General features: G+C 37.8%; 3 protein-coding genes and 2 non-coding genes across 5 annotated transcripts in view; 1 reads left to right on the top strand and 4 right to left on the bottom strand.

The window, feature by feature from the left end:
* LOC145494558 (transducin beta-like protein 3) overlaps nt 1-5,544 on the bottom strand; it is a 26,128-nt gene extending 20,584 nt beyond the window's left edge. Inside the window, exons 1-6 of the mRNA XM_081474055.1 lie at nt 4,434-5,544; nt 4,225-4,276; nt 3,329-3,424; nt 2,936-2,980; nt 1,783-1,860; nt 126-189 (exon numbers count right to left, since the gene is read on the bottom strand). Coding sequence (XP_081330181.1) covers nt 126-189; nt 1,783-1,860; nt 2,936-2,980; nt 3,329-3,424; nt 4,225-4,276; nt 4,434-4,507 — 409 coding nt within the window. The 5' untranslated portion in view covers nt 4,508-5,544. The remainder of the gene's footprint in view (nt 1-125; nt 190-1,782; nt 1,861-2,935; nt 2,981-3,328; nt 3,425-4,224; nt 4,277-4,433) is intronic.
* LOC145494566 (BTB and MATH domain-containing protein 38-like) overlaps nt 1-10,650 on the top strand; it is a 153,179-nt gene that overhangs the window by 36,527 nt on the left and 106,002 nt on the right. The window lies entirely within an intron of this gene.
* Nucleotides 5,636-9,795, bottom strand: LOC145494571 (large ribosomal subunit protein uL30-like). The gene is made up of 5 exons (XM_081474070.1): nt 9,768-9,795; nt 9,275-9,374; nt 8,482-8,648; nt 7,417-7,554; nt 5,636-6,000 (listed from the first exon to the last, which is right to left on the bottom strand). The coding sequence occupies exons 1-5, from the start codon at nt 9,776-9,778 to the stop codon at nt 5,682-5,684; spliced, it is 735 nt and encodes a 244-aa protein (XP_081330196.1). The 5' UTR covers nt 9,779-9,795; the 3' UTR covers nt 5,636-5,681.
* On the bottom strand, nt 6,696-6,936 carry LOC145496292 (small nucleolar RNA SNORA73 family). Its single transcript, XR_014050538.1, has one exon. It is a non-coding gene; the product is annotated as a small nucleolar RNA SNORA73 family (small nucleolar RNA).
* LOC145496293 (small nucleolar RNA SNORA73 family) lies at nt 7,664-7,904 on the bottom strand. The gene has a single exon (XR_014050539.1). It is a non-coding gene; the product is annotated as a small nucleolar RNA SNORA73 family (small nucleolar RNA).

The raw sequence follows: 10,650 nt of genomic DNA, 5'->3' as shown, positions 1-10,650 counted from the left end.
GGAAACAAAATTCACTGTTCCCCTCCGGACCAGTCATTAAGTGTTAATTACAAGTCTTTCTTGTAAGCCAACCTATGAGATAATCACAATACTTTTGCATACATGATATTTACAGTACTTTTTACCTGTTGCCAAAAGTGTTGATGTTGAGTCAAAAACCATGGAAACTATTGGCGCTCTATGGACAGCCTACAGGAGGAAAAAAGAAACCAATGAAAACAACATAGGTTAATAAATTATATACCTATTGTATACTCAAATTGTCTTGAAAGAAGTTTTCTTTGTTAGTAAATGTATTATTTGGCCCACAGGTTCTCAGATAAACCAGTATTAAAATGCTGAACATGTATTGAGTACTGCATGTGGGAGATTGTGGGTAAGCAAGATGGCAAGATAAACATGTCATATCCATAAGCAGGCAAAAATAGATCAACTGGCCTTAAATATCCAACCATATTTGACCTCATGCCTGGTCAATAACCCTTGTAAATATAATCTAATGAGTGAAAATAGGCCATTTCCAAGCTGTTGTTTGCCTCTGTGTCAAAACAAGACTTCATACGAAACCATTCAATCCATATGAAAACGTGCTCCCACTAAACCAGCTACAGGTTCACTTTTATGCTTGCAATCTAACACATTTTCAGATGAGAGGTTTTGCATGAGGACATGTTTTGAAACAGAGGCACAAGGTAACTCAGATATCGCCTATTTAGATGATGCTACATCTGGTATATAATTTTATTTAATAAATATTATTATTAGATGTAATAGTATGACTTTTTCGATTACACGTAGTGGTAGTCTTTTCATTGGCTTCGTTTCTTTTGCAAGTGGGCATTATTATTTGGGCACTTATTATTTCTAATATAAAAATGTTATTCTGTGGTTACAAAAAATATCCAAACCTCCCCCAAAGAAGGGATTTTTTTTTCCTAAGACCCCCCTCCCCACCCTTCTGGAAATTCCAATTACGCTTCATATATTTCTTTAAATTTTTTGGTCTTACAGAACCCCCCATCCCCCAGGAAATTCCAATCACTTCTGTGGGGGAAGTATGGATATTTTACGGAACTACAGTAATAAGGACGAGGTACTAGTTATGCAACACTTTCAAGTGGTAATATACCATGGAATATTCCACAAGTCACTTGATTTTTCTTGGTACATGTATACACACGAGTCTGGGTATAGTGAGTATGTACAGGTATTTATTTTGCAACTGCAGCGAATACTGTCCAAATAACAGCACAAATATAGAGCGATATTGTACTGACAGTTATTTGTACATCAGCAAACCTGTTTGCCGGAGAGGTCGGTGCACGCACACAAAACTGTCACACTCTCCTCTTTCACTGATAAATTTATTGATTACAGCAGTTGGATAATAAATCTCTTATTAGATGTTTTGGTGTGAAGTATCCCTTTATATTTTTACTTGTGGTTTGTATTTTGACTCGACCTACATGTATGGGCTCGTCAAAATATGGCACAACTCGTAAAAAATTAACATACAACAATACTACACACGAAAACGTCAAATAAGATATGTGTAGGTACACTGTACACCACAATAGAGCACTAGCGTTGCATAACTATTTCATACCATGTTACAGTGATAGAAAATACAGTGGCCAACACGATCAATTCAACACATGTGCACCGGTGCATGATGGGAAGGTTGGATGTAATACTGTCGAATATACAACAGCCTTCCTGTATTCTGATTGGCTGTTTTCTATGGCATGGTGTATAATAGAGTTAAACTTCATGTAGTCTTACTTTCCAGGTTCTTATTTGGTCCCCAGTCCTCCAGTTCCATTGTCTTAATAACAAGCTTCTGCTGGCTGTGACACAAAACTGAAAATACATGTACATGTAAAAAAATTACATGAATATCTAACTCCTTATTACTGTCTTGAGCTATAATTATTTCAGAAAGAAAAGAACTAATAATAATAATTTATTGATAAAGGCTTGGTAATAAAAATTTAACTTTAATTGTCATTCTTCATTGACTATGCGACTACAATCTACATGTGAGGCATTACAAATTATCCTCAGGTTGTTAGCATTATGCTAAACAAGGATTTCCTTTCAATTTTATATGTACAATAATCATGATGTGTTTGGGTTTTATTCCTTATTTATAATAAAAGTTACGGCAACAGAAATCCAAATTTTGATTTAATAACAGATACACAGTGTACAGCACATGTCCAGCAATGCACTCAAAAAGCTTGGAAATGAAGCAAACATTTGCAAAGGCCTTTAATTTGGGCATTTGAAATTTGCAATCTGATGACTTTTGCGGTAAGAAACTTTGTGATTACTTTTGAGGTGAGAGATATCAGAAAGGACTTTTTAGGAGTTGCAAAAAAAAAAAAAAATGTAACCAGGGTCCTCATAAGAGATCTGTACTACCCCATAGTATCTCTCCTCAGTCTTTTTTAAAATATTTAAAAAAAAAATTGGACATGGTTTTCAGGTTTGAGCTTCAATTCTGGGATTCAGTTCTGCTAAACTTTAGTCACAATTTAATACACTTCTTGTCATAATTTACATGTATACAGGTATTAGCCCCCACAGAGGGCACTGAACATGGATTCTTCCTTGTTGAGGTGTTGTGTGCAAGTTACATGTAATTCACTTAAAGAAGCTATGTCACAGTTTGTGCATCTTAAAAAGTAATTAGCCCAATTACGTTTTTCAAGTTTTTCATTTGTAATCCATTTTAATCTTCTCCATCCTCAACCATCCTTGTTCCTTTAGCATTTGCTGTCATCCTTTTGGTGATTTTCCATCTTTAGTTAGTAAACTATAATCATTTTCAGGTAACTTTCTTCAATAAAAAAGGTAATTTTGTGGGTGGCCAAAATAACTCAAAATACCATTACTGAGCTCCTTTAATGCGTTTAACGGTTTCATACTGTACCTTGTCATCAGGACTTGAAGCAAAGCAGCTTACAACATCACCTTCCTTAAAACCAGAAAATTTCAGTGTATATTAAATCCAAGAAAGAATGAAACCCACTGCAGTAAGGTATCAACAGTATCCCATAAATGTTACATGGACAGTGAAAACTGATTTCAGTAGATATATTGACAATGCAAATTGAAACTAGAACATAACGTTACTGTAATTATAATGGCTTTCAAAAGCTGGAATTTCAACACTAAATATATATTTTACGTTCACTTTCTTTACATACATGTACATGCATTTTTTATAATTAGAGAAAACACAGAAAATGTTTTCTAGAATTATAAAAAATACACGTACCATCATCATGTGGTACAAATGTACCTTACATTGAATAAAGTTTACCTCCTGTAATGTCTGAACAACCTTGCCCGTCTGAATTTGAACAACCTGAATCTTGTCATTACAGGTACAGAACAAGTGATCTTCATCAGATGAAAACTAAAAAGACAACAGAGCAGCAAACAGTTGTTAACCTGTCCACTAAAAGCACTATTAATTTCAAAACCAGTGCGCACAAGATCATATGCACATCAGTCAAATGTGCGATTATATGCATGCTACATTATGTACAGTAGCTGATATGAAAAAGTGATCAACTTTGGTGTGTTTTAAAACGTGTTTTAAAGATGCACAGAGGGGGAATATCCCTGAACACTTTTGAGAGGGTTGCTCTTTCTTTTTAATTTTTTCATTGATCAGCGATGAAGAATGCAAGCTGCCCTGCATGAAAACAGAAACCCGAAAGAGAAAAGATTGCTTCTGTTACACATGCCTTCATGTTCAATAACTATTTCTGAACATGCATAAAGCTACCTGACTAAACTGCTGATTCATCAATTACCTTGCAAAATTTTACTCTCAGAGATGGGTCAATTTGTTGGTGGTTACCAAAAAGATTATAACCTCTGGGAATGAGATTGTTTGATGTTTTGAATATTTTCGAGGGGTTTGGTAGAAAGTTGGCATTTTAATCTCACGGGGGTGAAGAAATCTCGGGATATTTCGGGGGGGGGGGGGGGGCATCGTATTGACAATTTGATCTGTTTCCTTACGGTTGAATCTGTACTTACCCCGTCAAAAAGGGCAATGTGGGAGAAAGAATGTGGATCGATATAAAATAGAATGACGGGCTTAAGCTTATTAAAGCTAAGCTTATATTAAAGTTTGTTCCGTGAATAGCTACATGCATGTACAGCTGTAGTCGGATAAAGTTGAAAAGGTCTCACAATTAAGCTTACCTCAACTTTGCCTCCAGTGTAGAACGCATCAATTTTCGACGCAATGTCAAAGCTAACAAGAAAAGAGCATCGACTTTCTAAGGTCTTCCGTGGTAAATCATAAGCTATATGTCAGTCTTAAGTTCATGAAACACGTGCAAGCGGAATCGGCGGTTTCAACAGACAGATTTCCTAATGGTCTGACACTTTCACGAGGCAAACAAACTTACTTTGATTTAAGGAGAACACCGGGACCAGGTATTCTCACTTGAGCCATTATGTATAGCGCTGATACATCTATCATAGCCTCCCATATGCACAACAACGAACTCCGTCCTCCTGGTCCGCCATGTTGGTTTCCGTACCGCTGACCACATGTACATGTGGGCCATTTGGCCAGTAATTGTGATCAAGAAATGGTTTCTCCTCGCGTCGCAATGGCATGTTGTGATGAGAATTTCGAGAATGACACATTTAGTTTTATAAGTACAATCAATGTAAAACGCTACCAAATTCAGGGATTAAAAAAGAGCTCATATGTTTCTTTGGTTATATAACCTGCAATAATATTTGGTTCCTGCTGCTTTTGTTGTTTGTTTTTAAGATATTTTTATTTATTTATTTTATCTTGCGAACGGAGAGTCTGCGAGCCCCGAGAGAGTTGCACGGGCGTCAGTATGGTCTCTTTTAGAAAAGATACAACTACATTTGACCAGCTCCAGTGGCAAAAAATATTAGGCTGAGATGTGTACTATAGAGTAGCAGGCTGTAGTCAGTCCAGAGAGGAGTACTCTAAATACCCACTTCTCCCCACCCCCTGCCCTCATTCTCTCTGACGTGCAATAAAGCAGTACATTCATTTAGCATAATTATTCTCCTTTGCAATGACTTTGTCCACAAGACCGAGATAAAGGAGTACAGTTTGCTGCCAGACAGACTAGGATAATAGCACGGTGAGGGGAGGGGGGGGGAGGGGGGAAAAAACTCCCAGAAAAATTGGGAGGGATGTGAGGCCTGCTTCCTGAAACCCTTACCCTATTTGACTAAAATCTTCAACATTCCCTACCCTATTTATGACCTGACCAAAAATTTGAAAACCTATTTATGACCTGACCCTTGAATCAAAACCTTGTTTCAGACTTGTGTTGTAGTTAGTTCCCTAGTTCAGACCAATGTTGAACTACCATAAACATAATTTATGAAAGGATTTTGTTGATTTTCTTTTCAATAATGATGAAAAAGTGGCTTCTTCTTAAAAACATACCCATATCAAGGCTACAGAGCAAAACCCATACCCTATTTATGACCAAAATGGCTGAAAAACCATACCCTTTGGGGCTGCACATACCTATAAAGCACATGTAAGGGAGTCAGCCTCCCCTCCCCCCCAACCCCGGGATAATATAAATGGTATCAACTTACTCAACAACAGTGAAGGAAACAGTGTCAGTTTATTGCACTTCATTCTATACAAGGTTTTAGTTCATTTTGCGAATAAGCTGATTAATCTTGTCCTCTCGGTTTCCATGATCTCCGCCCTCAACAAAGTGTGTGGTAATCTTGCGGAAGCCACCCCTTGGAGAACTGAGCTTCATGGGCCACAGGAAGTTGTTAGCTTCCTTAAAGTGCTCACCCACTGAGTAGATCTCATGAATGAGATCCTCAATGCAGATGATACCATGCTTGCCCAGCTGTTGTTCAATGATGGAGTTGTCAGTGATGGCAATGCGCTGCTTGTTGACCTTGCCATAGCCACGCTTGTAGATCAACTCCCGCACACTCTTCAGATTTGGGTACCTAAAAAGAAAAACAAGCTATTACCTATAATACAGAAGTGGTGCAAGACTGGGTTCAGCACATGCTCTGATTGGCTACAAAATAAGAGCCATCTTTTTGTTTGCTTGATTGGTTGTTTTTTTGTTGTTGTTGTTGTTGTTGTTTTTTCACAGCTAACTTGACGTTTGTTGACTTGTGCTCTGTTGAATATTAATGGCTTTGACTGGTTCTCTCACAGCTGTGTATTTGGCTGAAGGAACATGATCAAGTACACATTACGCTTGCAAGGTAAAATGGTTTTTGCTTATTGGCTTACTGCACCTTTCAATAACAAACAAAGGTTGTGTTTTCACTGCTGTCGATAATCTTAGGGTCATTTCAGGAAACAGATGTTCATTGCAGCAGATTCAAAAGGTCACGATTGTACGCTGTAGAAACTGTAATTAGTAGATTTTGATTTGGTTTATTTCTTTTTTCCAAGGTTTTCCATGGCCTTGTTTTGAACTTCCATGCTTGTGTGTAATTGAAAGGCACAGAAAAATTATCTGAAATTGGAAGTCTCTAACTGCAATCCTTTGGTGTGTGTAGTTAACAAGAGTTCATGCCCTCAGTTCATCCAAGTGACAGTCAACAAGGTGGTGCATAACAAAAGCACACTTACCACAAGGTAATTTATACATGTACAATAAAAATCTCTTTGTTGAAAAACCAAAACAGAATGTTCATTGTATGGTTTATCCCCCCAGTCATGGTCACAGAGTGACTCTGGGAAGCACAAGGAATATACAAAGCACCACACCAAACCAGTGCTCACACAGTGAGACACTGGGGGCAGTTTTGATCTCCAACGACATGGCAAGGAACAGACATCATGGATGATGTGTCTCTAGGACACTCAGCTCCTAAACGCCATTAGGACAGAGCCAGTGAGGGCCAACCCACTGGGTGTCACGTTGGAATGGGCCAGGGTTCATACCTTTTTTCAGAAAAAGATTTCCAGGACTTTTCCAGAACTTCTCCAGGACTCAGAGTGATTTTTCCAGAACTCAAAATTCACATTAACCCTTTCACGCCCAAGATCTCAATGTTAATTCTCCTTACTGTCTGCCATACACATCATATTTTTTTTTACTTGAGTTAAACAGATTACCAAATCTTTCCAGGACCATAAGTCTTTTTCAGGGATTTTCCAGTCCTGGAAAATACCACAATAAAATCCAGGACTTTCCAGGTTTTCCAGGACCCGTACAAACCCTGGGCACACATAAAGCTTACAGATATAGCTGATAACAATTTGAAACTTGCATGTAATGAAGTTTTAAATTCTGCTTAGTTTAGTACCTAATACCTTGCTTACTCTAATTGAGAAACACAAAAGTTTAGATTCCAAACAAAATTACAGGTTGACTGCATCAGTATCAAACAAGTTCTACTCACCCATATGCAACATAAGGCTGCACAATTCGTAACATGTTGATCGTGGCCTTATTCAGCTTAATGAACACACCATTGTGGATCTGCAGCAAGCGAAACAATTGAAGAATCTTTCGCACCTTTGGACTCACACCATTGATACTAGAAACAAACAAAAAGCAAACAAATAAACACAATAATGATTGCTTGACTCTTAGCATACAGTTAGAGTCATAGCCCATGAAATAAATCACAAAAAATGCACAAATGGGATTGTTCATTGTATGGTTTATCCCCCCAGTCATGGTCATCGAGTGACTCTGGGAAGCACAAGGAATATACAAAGCACCACACCAAACCAGTGCTCACACAGTGAGACACTGGGGGCAGTTTTGATCTCCAACGACATGGCAAGGAACAGACATCATGGGTGATGTGCCTCTAAGACACTCAGCTCCTAAAAGCCATTAAGACAGAGCCAGTGAGGGCCAACCCACTGGGTGTCACGTTGGACCAAGTGACATTTATTACTATGTCACAGAACTTGACTTGTTCACGCTGTTACAGTGTTGTACATAAAAAATACAATTACATATAAACTATAGAAATAAGATAGCAAAGAAGTAAAAAAGAATTACTTATGCCTTTCTTTGCTTAAAACATGGACTACAGCATGTAACAATTGATAACTCTTCATATTAACAAATCTACATGTACAAATCTTGTGGTATTGTTGATCGATAGTGTTTTTACCAAAGAAATAGTGATAAAACCATGACTGTATTAGAAACATTTCTACAAAAAAAACACTTGTTATCACCACACTAGGTTGAGTTGTTCGAAAGCCAGTTAACACTAACCTACGATTTAAGGTTAACCAAAGTAATATTTTTTTCTGTTATAAAAATGTCTTTCACTGCTTGCGTTTTGTGTAGTTTGAGATTATTCAAACTCTAAACAGAACGACAAACAATATAAACAGAAAACCTCACCAAAAAGTCACAAAACTCAAATCAAAATTCTCACTTATCCTGGGTTAGTTTAATCTGGCTTTGAACAACCTGGCCATGATATTAAAACTCTACATACCCTCTGATACGAATAACAAAAGCAAGCTTAGCTTCAGCTGGGACATAGAAGTTTGCATGTTTCCGTCCCATACGCTTCATTCTGATCTCATCTTTCTCTTGCTGACGATATTCCTTCACATATTTTTCAGCTCTTTTAAAGATTTCCTTGCGCTTCTCTCTTCGTACCTTAAATTATAGATAAAAGAGGAGCTTTATGCTGCATTTTCAAAACTACAGTAATGATATAGGCATCAGAGTGTCACTGTGGCCATGAAGCTTACAATATATTTATTCATAATACTTTCATGCAGCAATGTTTATTATGCTGTAAAAGGTGGTTTCATCTTTCAAGTCTGTGGAAAAAACCCTAGTATGTGACCATTCAAAAGAAAGCTATTTGGCAGTACTTTATGTGGTACTGTTCACGCTGCTTTATAAAGACGTTCTAACTTCCAAGTCAGTCCATGAAATCCCAGCACGCCACCATTCAACTGAAAGCTAATGAGCAGTAAGCTTACTTTTATGTCGTACTCACTGTTTATTACACTGTACGGAGTGGTTCGAAAGTTGGAGTTAAAAACCCTAGTGCAGCGTTCTAGCATTTTAAATCTCTGGATTGCACCTCTGGGCATGGCCCATCGGTACCTTCAATACTTGCGAAACCCAATTCGAAATAATATAAATATTCTTTTAAACAAAGTGGCTCCTGCGATCAAAGGTAACTGCGTCGAAGGCCAAACAACTGTTTGAAAATTATGACTTTTCTAGCAACTTCACTTTATGCTTCCATTAAATAAAGCGAGTCGACCAACCTTTTTTTGCGCGAGCTGTGCTTCAGCCCTGGCGGCCTTCAACTGTTCTAGACTCTTCCTCTTTTTGAGGAGAGTTTCGGGGACACGTGGAACCTTCTCTCTGCAAAACAAGACAGCAGACGAACTAATATAGTTTTCTACTACAATAAAACAAATAATCAAAGAGAAACATCTGGCCTTAACTATTCGACGAGTAAAGAATGCCAAAGGAATAAAACTATGACGAGAAATAGTCAACACACATCTCGTAAAATGTTGATTGGAAATATAATTCTTTCCCAGTGTTAACGATCGATATCAAGGCATTTTAGGGTTCGATATGACAAAAAGTAAACTTGTTTTGGTGGTCCTTTCGCTGGTTCGTTCGGGGAAATAATTGAACAGAAACAGAGGGACACAATGCAAAATCCTTTTCTTACTACAGTCATAATTACAGAAGTCTTAAACTTGTCCGGATGGAACGGATGGGTACTGCTTACTACAACTTACGAACCTATCGGCCATCGCTTCCCCTGGAAAGAGGAAGAACTTGCTGGGAAAATATTCGCTTAGTAGCCGAGCCTTGATAGCTCCCTATGTTATGTAAACTCACTTGAGGTGTCCTCGATATCTTGGTTTTCTTTCGTTTGCTTCATGATCATGTTTCTGTTTTTGTTTTTGTTTTTGTTTTTGTTTTTGTTTTTGTTTTTGTTTTTGTTTTTGTTTTTGTTTTTGTTTTTGTTTTTGTTTTTTGTTTTTGTTTTTTTCTTCTTTTGCTCTTTTTTCTTTCCTTTTCAGAGACACACAAAAAAATAACAAATAAGTACTACTCTTGATCTTTGATTTGGTCTAGATCTGCTTGTACACTGAAAACGCGGGGTCTCTGGAAAACCCGAATAGCGAATAGCGAATCACGGTACGAATAGTGCGAACAGTCTCGTATAGTGGCGAAAGTGGCGAATAATGGCGAATAGAGGCACCCAGTATCTCGCAGTCACTGCCTCATAGCAACGTAGGATGGGATTTTCCCGCTGAAAAGCACAGACACATATCAGGAAGCTTCAGGACAAAACGTGTTTCTAAACGTAATTTCTTCTGTTTTAACCCCTGCAAAACCGTAAATGCATCTTTATTAGGTTATCCTTGTGTTTTCTGTTTTCTTAATGTCGGCCGCCGACGGCGATGGACAGCCTTAGCCTGAGTTCGGAGAAGAAAAGGTAATAACTGAAATTCACTGAAATCTGTTGCTTATTTGGATAATTAATTAACGCAGGATATTAGATCTAAAGCGGTGACTATTGACGACTATTCATCACTATTCGCCACTTTTCGCGACTGTTCGCCACTATTCGCACTATTCGAGACTATTCACACTATTCGGGACTATGCGCTATTCG

Source organism: Orbicella franksi, chromosome 8, assembly GCF_964199315.1.
Source record: "Orbicella franksi chromosome 8, jaOrbFran1.1, whole genome shotgun sequence".
Taxonomy (NCBI): Eukaryota; Metazoa; Cnidaria; class Anthozoa; order Scleractinia; family Merulinidae; genus Orbicella; species Orbicella franksi.
The sequence above is the reverse complement of the archived record's forward strand: the minus strand, read 5'-3'. Positions and strand labels throughout refer to the sequence as shown.

Coding starts and splice junctions, on each gene's coding strand:
- LOC145494571 (XM_081474070.1), bottom strand. Junction 8,649..9,274: donor CACAGCTCGCGCAAAAAAAG/GTTGGTCGACTC, acceptor CTATAATTTAAG/GTACGAAGAGAGAAGCGCAA. Junction 6,001..7,416: donor CAGCCTTATGTTGCATATGG/GTGAGTAGAACT, acceptor TTTTCTTTTTAG/GTACCCAAATCTGAAGAGTG.